This window comes from Pyxicephalus adspersus, chromosome 8, assembly GCF_032062135.1.
Source record: "Pyxicephalus adspersus chromosome 8, UCB_Pads_2.0, whole genome shotgun sequence".
Classification (NCBI taxonomy): domain Eukaryota; kingdom Metazoa; phylum Chordata; class Amphibia; order Anura; family Pyxicephalidae; genus Pyxicephalus; species Pyxicephalus adspersus.
In genome coordinates this window covers 61,535,079-61,554,071 of record NC_092865.1, presented here as the reverse complement: position 1 = coordinate 61,554,071, position 18,993 = coordinate 61,535,079, and the positions used below count along the sequence as shown (strand labels likewise).

At 38.1% G+C, this 18,993-nt stretch overlaps 1 protein-coding gene across 1 annotated transcript in view; it reads right to left on the bottom strand.

The window, feature by feature from the left end:
* Positions 1-18,993, bottom strand: part of DENND6A (DENN domain containing 6A) — a 43,677-nt gene continuing 24,684 nt past the window's right edge. The window contains exons 10-20 of the mRNA XM_072420891.1: positions 18,569-18,691; positions 16,908-17,003; positions 16,142-16,236; positions 15,009-15,074; positions 14,862-14,926; positions 11,080-11,169; positions 9,703-9,756; positions 9,501-9,610; positions 8,008-8,110; positions 6,860-6,934; positions 1-6,352 (exon numbers count right to left, since the gene is read on the bottom strand). Of these exons, the coding sequence (XP_072276992.1) occupies positions 6,221-6,352; positions 6,860-6,934; positions 8,008-8,110; positions 9,501-9,610; positions 9,703-9,756; positions 11,080-11,169; positions 14,862-14,926; positions 15,009-15,074; positions 16,142-16,236; positions 16,908-17,003; positions 18,569-18,691 (1,009 nt within the window). The 3' untranslated portion in view covers positions 1-6,220. The remainder of the gene's footprint in view (positions 6,353-6,859; positions 6,935-8,007; positions 8,111-9,500; positions 9,611-9,702; positions 9,757-11,079; positions 11,170-14,861; positions 14,927-15,008; positions 15,075-16,141; positions 16,237-16,907; positions 17,004-18,568; positions 18,692-18,993) is intronic.

The following is an 18,993-nucleotide window of genomic DNA, read 5'->3' as shown; positions in this document are numbered from 1 at the left end:
TATATAAAGTGACATCTTTATTCAGTATTAGAAAAATACACATTCTTTGATGAGTGGCATGTAACATGCGTATTAGGAGAGTATTATACAGTGTTTTAGCAGACAGTCAAAAAAAAATTGGTTCTGTAACAAAACTTTGAACCTAGACAACGCAAAAAGATGCCCCATAATATACATAATGTAGGTTTAATGCATTAAGGAATGCAAACATTCTGGTTTTGTGATCAATAAAATAGACATTTGTTAGGAAACTCTGGTTAGAAGCAGCATATTTGCATAAAAATTCTCAGAATATTAAAATACAAATGGTTTGTAAAAAACAAGGTAACAATGTATACCTTTCTAAGGCTTTATTTAACGCAAATGACAAGGAAATTAGTAGTGGTGGAAATGACCGGAATCTGGAGCAAAACAATTGTGCGTGAAGGTTTAGACTGATGGTGAGGCAGCCATTTTGTGTCGCTAGATACATGACCTTGGTGCAAGGAAGCCATTTTGTAGCTGGAAGAGGCTATAGTAGGACTGTCACTGGGTGAAAAGGAGCCAGTTGTTACAGGTTTGAAGTTCAGGCTCTTTAAGGTGCCCCCACATACCTGCAGCTTCTACCCAAACTTTCCTGTCATGGCCCATCTCAGCCTTTCTAACAGAAATGTAGAGGATACAGGGAGAGATAGATAGGCTTAGTCACCATTGGCTAGTACGGAAGCTTGTCTGCCATTTACTGCCTTGTTATTGGCCAATTTGACTGCCCATTAGAAAGAAGACCAATGGAAATGTTAGAGAGTGGGGCTTATGTCAATACTATCAATAAATGGACCAAAAGATGGCCTTGCCTGTCAGAATGGAATGACATTCAGCTGTGAATGATGGAGCGAGTATGAGCAGGAACCCGTAACTACCTACCCAGCCTGTGCTGCTCGGCCCCTTTTTCCTCATGACAGAATCCCTTTGAAGAATGCAAGCCTGGATGCAATGTTACTGCTTTGCTTTTGATACTGTGCGAGTCACTAACCCAGAACATTCTTTTCTCTCTAGCTTTCACTTGATGCACACTTGTGGATCAGGGACAAAAAAAATACTGAATGCAGACCCAGCTTGGCAATAGCAGGACCTGCATGACCTATACACTTCAACAAGGCAGCCAATTTGTGAGTAAAATAATATTGTGCCAATATGGCAGCCAATTTGTGATAAAAACAATAATATGGCAATATGGCAGCCATTTTGTGATAAAAACAATAATATGGCAATACGGCAGCCATTTTGTGACGCAATGGTGTGTTTATGAGTGAAGCCACAGTAAATTACTTCACACAGGTCCAGCGCCATGAGGCCTTGGATCCCGGTAAACACAAAGGAGGCTTGTTCTTCAAATCTACCAGAACCTTTATATAATATTAGGATGGGATAAGAAGAGGTCAGAGCCTATACCATGATACACTGCTGTCTGTGTCCCTGTTGTGGAAATTTCTGTTCACTTCCTGTCTTGATGACTGATGTCACGTTTGAGGTATTCTACTGGTCTGTTCTGTAAAGAAAAAATAATGCACTTGCCACTGATAAAAAAAAGGTTGAAATCCGTGTCATTTGTTTTTTGCGGTCTCTGTTCTCCAAGAGTATTTCCCACTGCTTCCTGTCTTGGTGACTACTACTACTCCCTGGGCAGAAGTGATAAAGGAGGGAAACAAAAAAAAAAAAAACCTAATAAAGTGTGAAAAACTTACGATTCCCAATCAGAGTTTTGTCATTTTTGACCCTTCATAGGTAAATTTCCATTTTAGATCCTGTTACTAAGACAGGAAGTGATTAAAAATCTCCCCAATAAAGACAGAGCAATAAAAACAGGGCAAGGATTGTAGCCGCTCTCGGCTCTGTCCATAACTAATACAAGATAAATGTCTGCTTTCAATATTCTTCTAGTCCCCAAAATATCTATTCACCATATTCATACCCGGGGCAACAGGAAAATGTTGATGAGAAGTGGGATTTGGGGTGTGCATACACTGGAAATTGAAGGGTAGTTTCACCTTTACACATATTGAAATCCTAACCCATAAATGGATGAATATAACAAATTAAAAACACATAAAAACAATTTTACTTTATAATGAGCCTGATGTGGAGTGGCTGTCACAATAGATGATAGGATTAAATACTAATGTAATAAACAGAGATCTTAAGGAGAACAAATTGCTATCAGGTAATTGTCTAACACTTTACATTACAAGGACACAAATAAGATAAAACTTAATAAAACAAGCAGATTCTTCATTTCAAAGACAAAAGGGAACGAGAATTCCACAATAAAAGCAGGCAGGATTGGCAGGAATTTATTTTTGCACATGCCCAGAGCAGTGTAAGATGCCAGGATATGTCAGTTAGGCGCAAAAGTTTCATCCAGACCAATGAAGATGGCCGAATATGGTGAAAAAAAAGGCGAGGGAAGCCTGTGCATTTTGCAATGAAGGACCTGCCTGGCTTCAATATTTAATGATAAGTTTTAGTATTACTTTAAGAATGACAGAAAGGACACAAGTTTTTGTTGCCAGTGTTATACAAGGTTCTACAAATATAGTAAACAGTTGTGAGGTAGGAGAGACAAATTAAAGAGAACCAGTCAGCAGTGGGTATTTGTATTAATCTGGATCTTCACTCTTAAGTTAATATAATGATGCACCCCTATCTTTCATAGATTACTATTATTTACTTGAATTTTCCCCGTCAGAAGCAAAGTCAAAGCTGTGGGGTGTCTCTATCCTGCCTAGGCTGTCTGCTCATAACAGAACACACAGAAGTAATTTATTCCATAGGACGATCTTTTTTTGTCTTAAATAAGTTGTTTATTTCTTACTGCTATAATATAATACATCAATATCATACCACCAGCTGGCAGCTCACACTGGATTTGGTTTTGCTCCTGATTTTACACAGCAAGGACATTTTTTAAGGGAGACAATAAAGCTAACTGCATGATTTCTTTTGCAAGTATGGGGGCAAGCAGAGTGCCCAGGGGAAACCCATCGAATGCGGAGAGATCATGCAAACCCCACACAGATAGCCGAGATTCAAACCTGCACTGCAAGGTGAAGTACTACCCACCTGAGCCATTATGCCTCCCCTAAGAAGGTCCTGTTTGTGGATAAAGAGAACCGGTCTCATATGTAATAAGCTCTTAAAATTTTTGTAATAATGCAGCCTTTCAGAACCTACTTGAATATGTATTCTCTCCCTGTCAGAGTGTCATAAAAAAAGTGGAGGCAAGATTGCAGGAACAGAAACTGAAATATTGTGTTAATTGATTAATTTACAGCCGGGAAGAAGAGTCTCAGTTATTAGTCCTGAGTTCAGACAGTTCAGTCTAACAATGGAACAGAATTACAGTCCTGACAGGGAGCGAAAACTAAACAGCTACCAATGTCTGGAGATTCAGAATATTACAAAATCTAATTGCGAACCTGGCTGCTATAAAGCTCATTTCTGTTGAAAATGTATTCTAGAGGTGTAGTGAGCTGCATTTTATTCCCCAACAAGATAGTTAAAGCTGTCCAAAAAACCCAGCAGAGCTCTCCCTTTATACAGCTACAGGTCATTACCACTAGAGGGCGCTGCAATACACATATGAAGGTACCAGGGCTGTGCTACATGCTGCAGCTGAATGAAGAATCTTATAACAATTCACGTTTATGGGAAAAAAAAAAAAAAAAAAGATTACAAAAATGCTTTTGTGTCCTAAAACTGGCAGTAAAATACTAATTTACCGAACAGGCAAATAGAAAATAATGCTAAAAAGTTTAATAATTAAAGAGGCCTTTACAATTTCTTTACAGGAATGTATCTGATAGGTTCATTAAAGGCCATTCTCTGCCATTCCCTTGAGCTATTTTGTGCGCCCATACATAAACTGATCCTTGAATTTGACTCTGTGTAAGGATTATGCAAACTGCAAATATCTGAGGATGTTGCAGGTTTACTAACCTGTTGCAATCACACAGTATTCACTTTGCTGCATCCAGACTGGAGAAACACAATCGGAAGGAGTTGACTTTACTATGAAATAAATAGAGCTTCACTGTCAGACCATCTGATCCCATCCTACAAAAGACTCTTCAAATGTTCTCTGTATCATTATACACATAAAAATCACGCCCACTCTGTCAGATCACTGACCAGTCGTGTGTTACTGGTCTCCTTGAAGCATCACATGTAAATTAATTGCAGCGCTCAACCCAGAAATATGTTTTAGGCTGGGTGGGCAGAAGCTGTAAGCGGGTGGCAGCCCATATATTGTGACCAAACTCATCAGTAACCACCCAAAAACAGCCGGGTGGTTGCTGAAAAGTGCCAGGAGGTGCGCCCGGCTAACAGGGGCTGGGAAAACACTGAATTGTGCTTCTATTCGACTGTGACCAAGCACCAGGAAGTATAAAAACAACCTCCTTTACAGATAAGACTCCTTATTGTATTTGGTAAGCGAAGATATTAAAATCATGACAATTCATAACAATGACAGATGATAATGAGTCAGCGAGACAAACTAGGGTACCTTGTCTAACACTACCTGCAGCGAGATCGATTCCTCTTCTACAAAGCAATGCCAATGATACCCGTTGTTACATATACCTAAACCAGGCCATATCTACGTGTACAGCTAGCTACAGATCACCAATATTTTAAAGAATTCCAATCCTTACTGTCATTGTGAAAACAGCAAGTGTGTCTATACTGACTCCTGGTACACAGGAAATGTGCGTAAATGGCTAAAAAAAGAACAAATATTTAATCCACAGCTCTGATGTAGTAGTCATAGTGTTTAGATAATATACATAAAAGTGTCAGGAGACAGTGAGGAGTCTCCGAAAGACAGAACTGCATAGATAATAGTTAGGGTCTTTCAGTTTTCATGTCAATCTTGATGCCGACAAGTGTCATTAGGCGACCTCCTGCTAGTCCCTGTGGCATCTGTCTCTTGTTAGGAGGGCCAAAGGCATTGCTGCCACATTGGAAGTGATCGCAACTTTGGGGGCTACCAAGAAAGCTAATCCACAGAGGTAAATACTGCTCTACTGCATAACTCTGCTATTGTGATGTATTGCCAGTGTCGATAATGCCCGTCTTTCATCAGCATTGAAGTGAAAATTTACATTTTAAAATGATGGTGTCAGAATCTCTTTAAAAGGCCATCTGCAGTCAGCGCCGGTTGTTTTTGAGCTGCATTAATTGTGGGTGGAAAGGATCATTCCTAATGACAAAAGACTGCAGGATGCATGAACCAGCGTTGTACATACATCACCGTTCTGCTCTACAAAGAGGGGAGGGGGGAGAACAACGGAGCGCCACCCCACTGTGCTCTCTCCCCTTCACCTTCATTATGATCATTCCTAGCCCGTGGATCCTTGGATACTTGGAATCAGACTTCAGCCAGCTACATAATGCAAAACGCTGAAATATTCATATTAAAGTCCACGGGACCTCAGCTCTGGATGGGTAATGATCAAAATACTGGCACAATTCATAAATAGGAAAAGAAAATCACAATTTATGGCAGTTATATACCACCTGTTAGATTGGCAGTGTACAATGAATTTGAGGAATGCCAGTCCTGTTGCTTTTTTCTATAGAATTTCAACACAAACCAAAACCTGTACTGAAAGCCTCAAATGGAAGCTGCGATTCTCTGGCTTCACACTGACCCAAAACTGTTTTACACCCTTTGTAGGTTCAGGCTTATGCCCCGGATACTGTACGCACACCAGGAAATGGAGCTTATACTTGAGGCTTACCATACAACTATTCTATCTAGTAGCAGATTGCCAATAACAAGACAGTGCTGTGAGCAGCAGCATGTTATCATCCACATAAACCAACATATCATTCTCTGCCAACACAACCAGTAAAGATTTCTAAATAAGGGCTAAAGATCACTGAAGTAAAATATGACGGAGTGGATTTTTCGTCTAGGTTTTGTCATCTCTACGTTCACATTAAGACATGATCTAGATTTTACCACGATAGAGAATCCCAGTATCCGGCGATCCCTCTGTGTCCATAAAAATCAGTCTGTCTATAATACAACATTAGAAAAATAAATCTTGATGTTTCTCTGGGTAGGAATTTGTTCAGCTGTTTCACAAAGCCCACAATACACCGGGGTGACCAGTAATCTTGCTTTTAATGCATTGTTGGTGGCTGTGCAAGTCCTACTACCTGGGCTCCACCTGTATCATGAGCTGTTGGTTTTGAGCAAGATTTCCCGCAAGTCTTCAGGCAGCTCTTGTATGATGGTGTCTACCTGTCCTTGAAGCTTCTGTAATGTGTCCACACCTACAGGAAGATGTTCCCTCTGTGCAAAAGCCTGGTAAAAACAAGAATAATAATAAACACCAATAATTATAGTTAAGATTATTCTAAAACTGCTCCAGGGAAGCTTTATTTTTTACAAGTGGAGAAGGCCTTTAGATTTTAGTTACTGCAATGCATGTGACAGTGTGGTGTCATTTGTTTTAAATGGGTACCCTCCTAATGTAGCAACACATCTCCAGAGATCTCCACAATGTGTTACAGTGCTCTCTGTTTGAAAACATAGCGTGGGTCCAGTTTTAAATCCATTTTAGTAACTTATATTCAAACAATACAAGGAGAGAAAGAGTTTTTTTTTTGGCAATCATGAATTCAGCGAAAGTGTTTGAATACAAATCCAACAATAATAAATCACCATGTAACAATGAAGGTGATTTTCGCTACAAACAAATAAGTGAGGATGAGAACTAAACACAACCCTTCTATTTAAATTATTAAATTTATAATCCCTCTATGTGACCCAATGATAGCCTCAATCTACTATAGTCTTAGGGGTACTTACCAATTTATTTTTAAGTTTTAAAACCAGGTCCACAGATTCAACTTCAGTGTGCTTCTGTACCCAGATCAGCAAATCCTTAGAATTAGGAAGAATTACGAAGATTGATTATGGTCACTGATCACATATATTAAAAATAGCCCAAGTTGAGAAAAAGCTAAACTCCAGGCAAACAGCTAAATACACATTTAAAATATATTAACTTTTTTACCCTCTAAAAGATGTCTAATACAGGTAGTCCCTGCATTACATATACGAGATAGGGATAGTAGGTTTGTTCATAGGTAGAATTTGTATGTAAGTCGGAACAGGTACATTATCACCAATCTAAGTTGTTCTAATTTCAGTCACTTGACTATAATTTCTAAAATTTAATTGGAACCAATTTAAAATAATTGTCACTTTGAAAGAAAAAAAAAAAGGTAATGGTAATATTGTAATGTTACGTTTGTGAATTATACTCTTGGTCTTGTGATCCAGGTAACTGTGCCAGACAGAATAACTAGGTCCTGAAACTCACTTAAATTTGAAACTCAGTAGTACATCCCAAACCAGGAAATATCCGATTTTGTGGCTAATAAAGAAGTAGCAGTGTACTGATCAGTTTTCCCTTGCTGTAACACTATATGTTATCATTGAAGACTGAAACTATGATATGCAAAAGTCCACTGACTGGCTCATAATGCTTACACTGCTTTTCCCAATTAGGTGGCTCTATTTAAAGTTAAGAAAATATAAAACATATAGTCACCTCTTTTTGAGCCCACTAGTATCATACCACTCTGCAATCTAAAGCTTCATACAGATGCTACCTGTTCTCTACCGTGAGTGAAAATCTATGTTGGTACAGCTGTCCTACGACAATGGTCAGTGATCCACCATGGTGGATTGCCAACGATCAACAGGTAACGACTGCAACTATTTCCTATTAAAGAGGATGTGGCAGGGTGGCCTGCACTTACACTTCCTTTTTCCAAAGGACAGGACAGAACAGAGATGTCTGTACAGAGCACCTTTATTCTACATTTATTGGCAACAATCATCTGTCCCCAGCAATATTTATTGATTTGTGTACCAGTAACTGAGCAGGAGAGGATTAGACTGGGTTGTGTTCTATTTGATGCACTTTGGTAGACAATAATTAGGCTTACCTCATTACAAAGTGCTTCAAGCTGAAGAGCTTCTAGCTTCTGCATCATTTCTTTTCTCCGAGATCTGAACCAGCCATCAAAGTTAGGTGAACGCAAAAAATGCCTTTAACAAAGAATACATAACATTAATAAATATATTAAAGGCACAATTCAAAAAACTCAATGGGGTTCACACATGTACCGATAATATACTTAATACTACGTCTTGATTTAATTTTTTTTTCCACCTTTACATGCAAGCCACATGATCGATGTTGTCATATCTGAAGCTGAATGCCTTCAGACTTTTTATTTACCATGATGATGAAAGAAAACCTGTGACCCTGGATAATGGCAGATGGCCTGATGAATCCTTCTGGGCAAGGAATAAATTACTGCAATCTGCTCAGCACAAACCGCTTACCGAAAGGAAGAGCTATAGGATGAAAGCCTTCTGAATGAGAGCCATTTATTACAAAGTGCCATGAGAACAGATGGTCAAAGAAATAAACATGGTGTACGTCTTTCCTATACATATACTCAGTTTTGCATACAAAGCTCATACACTGAAATAGCAGCAGAGCTGTAAACAAATACAACGCTGGCCTGCAATGTGGGGTGGTTTATGTACTGTTATGGAACCAACCTAAGGGTCTTTAGACTAACGAAAGCCACTTTTTTGTTTTGGGCAGGGTAAGAAAACACCCGTCCCAGTCAGCCTCAGAGATCTAGCAGGAAGGTGAATCATTGCACCTGAAAAAAGTCCTCACTGATAGATCTCCTTTCTATTTGTGTTCTGATGCCAACTGTAAAAAGTTAATTTTTTATCACCTTAATTGTGATCAACCAAAGGTATTTAGATAATATTAACTTGTTTGACATTCAATCAATATTACGATTGCTTTCACAATTTTATCCTACTGAAATATCAAGGACACAAAATTTCAATTTCAACTCACCATATCTAATAAACTTTTAATCGATATTCTGCACAAAAATCATAGACACATTTATGAGTATGATCGATTTTTGAATGAATCACTCATCTAATCAATAGAAAATACTGCATAGTGTATGGCTAATTTGGGGCTATGTTTAAAATGGCAAAGGAGGTTGCGGTGAGGTTTTGGCTTCCTCATGCTAGTGAATCGCTGCCTTGGGGGACACACTACAAGTAGCTTTTACTTGTAGCAGCCCCATAGAGAATGAATGGGGACGGCAGTGAGTAGTACAGTACTGTTCACTTCTGCCTGCAGTGAATTCAGCAGATTCTGGTTCTTTAGGTGCTGTAGTGCAAGTAACAAAACACTTGTGACAGGTCAAAACCTAGCCTAAGTGTCTGTCTTTTAGCTAGTCAATACCCGCCAAAAACAAGAGGGTTACATATTCTTTACCAGGACGTTAAATTTTTGGAAAACAGGCATGAATGTTTGTGTTATATACAAATTATATTCACTCTGCTGTTCCATCATGAACAAAACTTAACCAATTAATATCATCGATGTATTACTAACCTGTATAAGCCGATCCAGTCTCCCTTTAACCGGGAAGTGAGCTGAGGACCTGTCTTCTCTAATGTCTTCATAAACTCCTCCTGACTGAAGGGCTTGGGCTGTGGAGGACTCTAATAAAGTATCACACACAAAAGAAAAAAGGATGAACACTAGAATTATCCTATCATCTACAATAAACCTCTGTTAAAAATCACATACTTACCTTCCACGCTGAGATACTCTTCAGCAATGGCATCAAACTTGCCACATAACGTTCCTACAAAAGCAGAAGATACAAAGTGTACCTGTCACAGGGGCATATTGGAGGGAGTTTTTTTTAAGGACTATAGAGTATGCAACAATTACAAAATTGAAAAAACAAAATATTAAACAAATCAACATCTGGTGACAGAACTTGTAATATTATGCAAGTGGTTTACTGCAAGCCTATAGGATTATATTAATAACACATTAAAAGGACTGAAGACTATACAAACTGGGATTGAGATTTAGGAACTGGATAGGAAAAGAGCACAGCTTAAATCCCCTGTAGGGGAAATCTGCCAATGCGAGCTGCTAAAATATATACCAAAGTCAGCAAATGATAAAATCTCCAGTATTGCTCATATTAAAAAAAAATCAACACTGGCTTGACTGACCTTTGTGTCTCATGTTCTGATATGCCTTGTACTGAAAAATGTTAGACCACACAATTGCAGGTCTACTTCTTTTCAACTTTAGTGAGGCAAGTGATAAAGACCAAAATTTTATGGGATACAATTATAAAAATGTACATTTCCTGGTACATGAGCGTGCCTTGGCACATCTGTGTCTATAGTCATATCTGCAGTGAGTTAAATCTGCAGTGTTAGATGTGCTGACTCTGATTTCCACCTTTGGAAGATTTGGTGAGAGCACTTCTGTGCTGCTTTTTATTCTCCATGCTGGTTTCTGACACCTCACAGAAACACAGTGCAGAAGAAGGAATATTAGAGTATTTGCTCAAGTTTTAACCATGATTTTTTTTTTGGCCTGAAAATGCCACTAGAAAAAGAATCATGGTTCCTACTTGGGTCACACCATTGGATGGCGCTGTTACACATTTACTCGATTACAAAGCATTATCCACTGATGATCAACAATATGGCACAAAAGATCATTTAGGGACAAGTGACTAATCATAACCAACCATAGTTCCTCCAACATTCAACAGGGGTGACAGAACATGACTTAGCAGATAAAGTGCCTTCAGCACTTGCCTTAAAAATGTTAAAAAAGCTGAACTACTAAAATGTGTCTACAATTGCTGAGTTTGTGCACGTGGAGACATAGAGTTGGCTAACACCTGAAGTTTGGAGATTGGGACAAAGATGATTAATGGCATTGTGGCACTTACAAAATGCATTGGTGTAGGTTTATAAGATTGTAAGGGTAATGCACTTTTTAATGCATGGACATGTATTGAGGGGTACACAGGTGAGCAATGTACTTGGAGAAGTGTCCTTCAATAACAGTAACAGAAAAATAAATGAGAATAGCTACGGTGAGAAAAAAAAAAAGTCTACAAGCAAGACAGCGTTGCCTTTAGCCACCCACATACCAGAGGAATGATGAAGCTTTGTGTAAGTTCTAAGAAATGACGGCGGAGAATGGCATTCTGTGCTTCAGTAGGTCGTTTCTGCTGAATACCCTAAAACACAAATTTACAAGTAATGGTATTTACATATTTACATGTCATGCACATCAATATATGAATAGGAAGAAGATGCACCAACTGCATGAAGAAGCAAAAAGCAAAAGATTCCTATTGTCAATAGGGAAGTCAACAATCTTTTACATTTTATTGTATGTATATGCTGTAATTTATACAGCAATGCATAATGCTGTGCACTCACCTGTCCATTATGATGCTGACATTATTCATTATATTAAAAGAAGCAACCACCAAAATGGACAAAAAAGCATATATCAGTGATTGGTAGCAGTATGAACGAAATAGAATGCACAGTGTACAACACTTCACTGTGTGAACATGTTGTGTGAACATGTTATGTGAACTGACTAAAACTGCACTCTAGAAGCTAATACCGGTAATTGCTTTAAGAATTAATTACTTTGAAACACATGTTGTTAGAGGGGTTTGTTAGAGTTTAAGGGCAGTGCAATCCAGTAATGTTATGTATGCTAGCGTATTGCAGTGCCAATCAGATTTAATTATATGCCAATGCCATGACTAATGCACATGTGATGCACTGCACCATAATAAAGGGAAGACACTATTGTGCATTGTGGTGGATTACATCAGAAAAAAAATGCTGCATATTTAATTTTTGGTTTTTAATTTGTATTTTGCATTGAGCATTAGTGTTAACACAGCACCACACAAGAGAGAGTACTAAAAGTGCCCTAAATGTATTTTTACTGCTTGTTAAAAGTCATAATAAATACTTTAAAGTTGAAATCAGGACTGCAGAAAATAATTAATCTTGTAATGAGAAGTCCCGTATAGTTCATGAGGACGGAGAGAGGTTAGAGAATGTACAAAGTGCTGGCTGCTGGGAGGGAAGAGTGATCAGGTAAGTATAACTTCCTATGCCAACACCCTAGAGCAGTGTTTTACAACCAGGATTTCATGGAACCTTAGGATTCCTTCAGAGGATTCTAGAGGTTCCTTGAGCAATGAAAAAATTCTCCCCCTCAGGTCAGTTTAAGTGAAAACAATAAACTTTTTGGCTATCTGTAAGGGTGAAATTCTTCTCAATGGTCAGCAATGCAAGAGGAAATCTTCCCAATGACCACCAGGCCAATATACCTGGAGCTGTGGATATAGTAATTATAGAATGGGTTCTATGAAGGCCTGAAAGCTAAATTAAAGGGTTCCCTCATGTTAAAAAGTTGGAGAAAGGAACCTAGACCATATGAGCTTCTAACTCTTGATGTGTAAAAAGATCGACTTAAAGGGTAAATATTACTGCCAAGATTTACTACCCTAAATTCAACTTTAATGTCCATAGTCTAGGCATAGGTGCACTTTAAAGCCCAACTCTAGTAAAATCTTTATTCACTTGGACAAAACTGTGTGCATCTGTTTAAATTTAGACAAAGACAAAAAAAGCTACTTGTTTTAATTTGCTGGCATTTCATAGAATATTTTATAATCTGTTATGCAATTCCCTCTTGTATCAGCTATCACAGAATATATTTCTGCCTGCAGGGCTCGGTATTCCACTGCTCTCTGCACAATCTGTCACACTCAGTGTGCCTGCACATAGCTTCAACTATCACGCAGAGATTTACATTATGTTCTTGGCGGCAGACACTATTCTCTTTCCTGAAACAACAAGTAACACGCCTGGGAGAGCTATGACAGACGGTGATGTCTGGGGTCAGTCTCCCAGCACCTAAACCTATACAGGATCTGACACTGGCCTTCTGGCTCATTAGCCACACTGCCAATTTCACTATGAAAATCCTGGACCTGTAATGACAACTGTCATGTAAAGCAATGGATGTCATGGTCGAAATCCTTCCGCTTTTTTTTTTCTTTCCTTTGTAGTAAGTGGCATTTGATTTATAGAAACTAATGATTGTATAACATTCTAAAAACAAAACAAAAAAAATAACCTTTTGTTAAGTTGTTCCCAAATGCCACAAAAAAAAAAAAAAAAAAAAAAAAAAAAAAAGAGCACCACCCTGCAATTTATATATTGTTAAAATTAACTACTCTCCCTCAATGACTAAGGCTATGTACACATGTGCAATCATTGTCGTTGGAAAGGATCTTTCACGATCCTTTCCAACGACAAACACCTGCACGATGCATGAACGAGTGTTGTACATACAGCACCGTTCTGCTCTATGGAGAGGGGAAAGGGAGAACGATGGAGTGGCACTCAGCTGTGCTCTCTCCCTATCACTTCCATTACGATTGTTCATCGATGTACACATGTAAGATTATCGTCCAATAAGGGCCCTGAGCTGATTATCGGACAAGAACAATTGCATGTGTGTAGGTAGCCTAACTAAAAGCTCCCTAACCTTGTTGTTCCTATATTTTATCACTATACTTAGTAGCCCAGCAAATCCAACATTGTCTTTTCACAACTGGCACTCTTCTAAGGGAGATTTTATCCCACGTCACTATTTTGATTTCCACAGCCACAGTCACCTGGCCTTTTCCACCGATGCCCCACTGCAGATGTGATTGGCTGCTTATGATTGGCTCCTGGGGTATTCACATCACAAATCTTAGGATGCTTCAAGCTTTAATCATACTTAGTAGTTCACCAGTGCAGAGCAAAAGAGAGGTGGTGGGGGGGAGATGGGGTGGTGGCAGCTCTATACCAAACACAGTTTCTAGAGAAGGTAAATATTCAAATTAAATGTTTTTATAGGTGAGGGGGAAAACTGGAATGCTTGGGGAACAACCCATGCAAACCTGGGGAGAATAAGCACATGCCTTGCAGGTAGTGTCCTGGCCCAACCACAGACCCATCTCTGCAGCACCAAAAGTGATAACCACTGAACCATCCACACAACCCCTGAAACACTAGATTCTCAACAAACTATGATGTTCTGTTTGAAAGTGAAATAAAAAATATAAATATTGCGAGAACATGGCTCTCCCTCCACTTGTATAAGGCAACAGCTAGATTTCTGCACCTTACACACCTAGTAGTGCTAAATCAGGGGTGCCCAACAGGTGGATCACAATCTACCGTTAGATCGCAAAGGCAACGCGAGTAGATCGTGGACCCCTGCCTTTCAAAATAAACTCTACCACGCACAGGAGTTATTAAGTCCAAGTTAATGACTTAGTCATTTTAAAAGTAGCTCTCCAGGCAAAAAAAGTGTGGACACCCCTGTGCTAGATGCTTGCCATAGGAATTAAAACATACTAAAAATTAACTTTGTGATGATTCCTTACCTCCAATAGCTGTAAAATTCTGTATTCTACATTATTCTATGAAAGCTAAACTTCTAAGTGTGATTGTCTAGTATGTATTTTTTACATATATTAGCATAAGTACCTTGATATCGGCTTCCTACCTTGTACACCAGCACTGGCAGAATGAGGGGCAATACAAGGAGCCAACATGTTAACAGGGAACATGCTGACGGGTTACGTAGGCACAGTGACCATGGAAAGGGAAACGCTACAATTTCCTTACAAACAATTAATAAAATATGAATGTGTGATACTTCCCTCACCTCCTAGATTGTAAGCTCTTTGGGACAGGGTCCTCTCCTCATTCTGTGTCACTATCTGTATCTGTCTGTCATTTCCAACTCCTATTTAATATTCATCACTGAGTTATATGTTGGTGCTATAAAAATCCTGTTTATTAATATAAGTGCGAATAAATGTGAAAAGTACATTACCTTCTGCAACTGTTTAATGATCTCTTCATCTTTGTTCAAATATGGCTTGTAGGAGCTATAAACACCTAAAAGAAATAAAAAAATAAATAAAAAACAATTAACCTAAATGTTATGTTTATTTATTGCAGCATAATGAAATATGCTTACCAGGCTTTGAGTCCAATGTCTTTAGTGTTTTCAGTTTCTTTACTTTGACCTGTTTGGGAACATCTCCTGCAATATTAAAAATAAATAATTTATGAATCATACTGAAATCTGGTGAAATATTCCATTATGAACTGTCCATTTACATGCTTTATTTGAATAAGTTTAGCAATATCAGTCATATATTCGTCAGGGCTTTCAAAGGGAAACTACAGTACATTTTCTGCAATTTTTTAATTGTTACCTTAGATACCCTTTCTCTATTCTATAAATTCCAACAAAAAATTTCATATAAGATTATATGTGCATTAAATATTTTAGGAATGTATTAAGCCACTAAAAAATACAGCCATTCAAAACCCCCTAGGATGATGATAGGCAGAATGTGATGGAAGTAATACCAGCAGACCAAGAGCTGTTACTTAAAAATATATTACATTCCCCTTTGGTAATTTCCCAACAACTGCAAAAAGGTAACTCTGGGATTTAAAGGGAAGGGTAGAAGAGCTGGGCCATCACCAACAGTATTGAGAAACTCCCATAAAAGAAGGGAGCTATGACATGCAAGAAGGGATAGGGTTGTTGTAAATTACTCTTAATAAGTTCACAGGCACCTTACAAATGAATACAAAAAATAATTTACTGAAAAAACAAAAAAAAAATGTTAAATTTATAAGTGCTTTTGTTCGTACTTTTTAAGTTTGTGACAGGGCCTCATGTTCCACATGGTTGCCATTCAATATATTTATTTCATACACTTTTGAAATAGGGACAAACTACTAACCACACAGAACTAGCATTCTAACCAGGTATCTAAAACCCAGATGTTGGATAGATGATGAAGACCTTAAAGGGGGGACTACTTATTAGGTAAATAAGCATTGAGAGCTCTGAAGGTAATCTGAAAGTAAGGTGATAAAACATAGTTTGAGTCAAAAAGGCGACTAGTCAAAGCTTAAAATGATCAAATGCGCTCTTTCTTAAAGTAGACCTTGCAGAAAAATACTTTTTTTTCACACATTATAAACACATATAACACTATACATTCACACATTCAACATATAAAATTAAATAACAGACTAAAATACAATACCTAGGGTTTGGTTTATCCCCAGTGTTCCAAATTAAAGTCTTACCTGCCAGTTTTACATCGCCGATCCGGATGATATGTGGCCAATGCTGCAGTGTTTTTGCGAAGAATGGGTTGGTGACACCAAAAATGACAGAAGGCCTAAAAAGAATGGGACATGGTAAAGATGTGACAGAAAGTGTCCCTTATGTACCTCACCATATCGGTGACAAAAATAGCATGAAGTTTAATGCTTAGATCAACCTCAAGTACAACCCAACAAGGTCACAGAAAAGAAGAAAGAGGGCACAAAAAGTTTTCACAGGGCATATGACCAATCTGAATTTCTGATATGACCTTACCAAGAGCAGTTCATTTTTTACCTTTTACATACACTTCTCTTCAAACATGAATTACCATAAAACATGATACTAGAGAGATGTCAGAAAGCTAGGGAAAAAGTTATAAAAGGAACTGATATTTAACAATTTGATCTGTGTTCTACAGAATCTATTATAAACCTGCAGTTGGTCCATAGCTCAACCTGTGCTTAGTGATTTATCCCATAAGACCCTGCAAATGATTATTCAATCAACAGTTGTTAAATTTTAAGTGACTTATCCATTATTATTATTATTATTAGCCAGTATTTATATAGCATCAATATATTACACAGCGGTGTACAAAGTCAACAGTCATGTCACCAAAGCAACCCGCATTCAGAATTCATCCTGTACCAATGTCTAGGAGTTTCAATTAGTCTGCATTTAAAAATCAGCACTTTAAAGACACCAAATGAAGCAAACCGCTAGAAACCAACAAGTAATACTTACGGTGCCTGTGTTCTGGTGGTATATTCCTTGAATTCTGAATCATGAATGGTGAAGTATGGTCTAAAATCACTGCAGTATTTTAGGGGCGATATGCATCTAGGTAAAAAAAAAAATATAGCACAGAAGGAAATCAGAGTACAAATCTTGGCTTAGTTATATATTTTTTAGGTTTGTGAGACTTTTAATAATGATACCAATTAGCCCAGAGCATAAAGTGTTAAATAAAACACATTTTGAAGAATATACACATACTAAATAATAATAATAGATAGCTTATTTTTTTACCCTGAAAGTTACAAAGCCACCAGTTCAAGGTCTCTCCATGATTCCTGGTTACACACGTTTCAAGTCAGTTTGTTTGGTTTATTACTTGAAGAGAAAATACAGCATAATAAGACTTTTATATATTTTGACCTATTTTTTGCAGAAAACATTAACTATATTAAACAATAGGGGGCGGCACTGTCTTATGGCAATAAGAATGGCTTGCAATTTTTGGTGAACATGAACATTTTCTTTGTAAGCTAAACAAGGTAACAAGGATCAACTTGGAAGAGACTAGAAAGGTGAATAAGTTAGCTTGGGGCCCCCTTTGCAGAAGTAATGTAATTTTGCCTTGGGTACAAAGTCTTGAGGCCCAACTGAACCCATGGTGTTTATTGCTGTAAGGCAGTCAAGGCCCATATTCAGTAAACTTGGACTTTTTGTTTTTTACAGTTAAAAACACTGTTCTTGCAGAGAGATTTAGACCTTGGCTATCAAACACAAGCAGTGGCCAGACTATCCAACAGTCTAACGTATCTGCCTGAACATTCATATTTATTATTATTATACATATTATTTATTACTGTATATTCAGTCTGGCTGCCTTACAGTAATAAATAGCTAGGATGCAATTGACCTTTACAAAATAATGGAACTGTGCTGATGTGCCTGTCTAATAACCGTGTTTATATTGTTTATATACCAGATTTAATAATGCTTTTAGATGTACTAATTATAATCACAACAAAAACATTAAAAACATTTTCCTATTCTACAAGCCTAATGAATCAATGCAAATAGAGCTTGGAGATAACACACTGCTCTGACAATAATGACATCTGTGTTATTATATTATCAAGAAAATGCAATTACATTTATTTTTACAATGCAGCTTTGTGCAGCCCAAACCTCTGATTTTTAGGTCAGCATGACTTTAAAATTCAAGTTATATCTGCTGTATTTTTCTCTGCTTTACCTAAGTCCAATTCATTTTAATGCCAAGGGTCAGGATACACCAGGGTTCAGTGAAACCCTAGGAACCCTCAAGAGGTTGCAGGGGGTTCCCTGACCAAGGAGCAGTATGTGACTCCCAGGTCAGTATAGCTGACACCAATGGTCTTTTTGGCACTCTGTAAAGGTGACTCCCCACTTGGCAGCATTGTGAGCTGTGACTTTAGTAAATAAAGCAGGCGGTCCTTAAGATCTAAAAAGTTATTTTTGGGGTCCCCCCCAAGTTAAAAAATAGAAACACTGGGTAGAGGGTGCTGGAAGTTCTCCAGCTAAGAAACAAAGAGAGCCCTATGTGACTTGCTGCAATTTCTAACACACGGAGTGACAAATTCACAAATATTTGAATTTAGTCCATACAATTCCAAAAAGCCTTTGTTGAAACTTACCCTACAAGGGCTAAGACAGTTTCAGAGGACTGTGATGGGGAGGGAGCCATTACCACCAGGGGTTCCCCCAATAATACCAATTCCCAAAGCAGCTGTATATGGAAGAAGACTGGGGAAAAGCACCTACACAAAAAGAGAAAACTGTTGTAAATCAAGTGACAGAACAATTTTTTAATATACCATGAACCTGAGCTTACAGAAAACAAACATCAAAGGGTACTGTGATAAACCTCCAAGAGAACCCATCCCATCATTACCCATTCTGGATATGGAGACTGGATATGTTAACGACCTCTCAAAGCCCAGAACTGCTACCTTCCGTGAACAACTCCACTGTTCTAGTGGTCACCAACCTTTGGGACCTCAAGGACCACTAAATCCATGGAATCCGGACCTTGCATGTGCGGGGAGCCGTGTGTCACTCA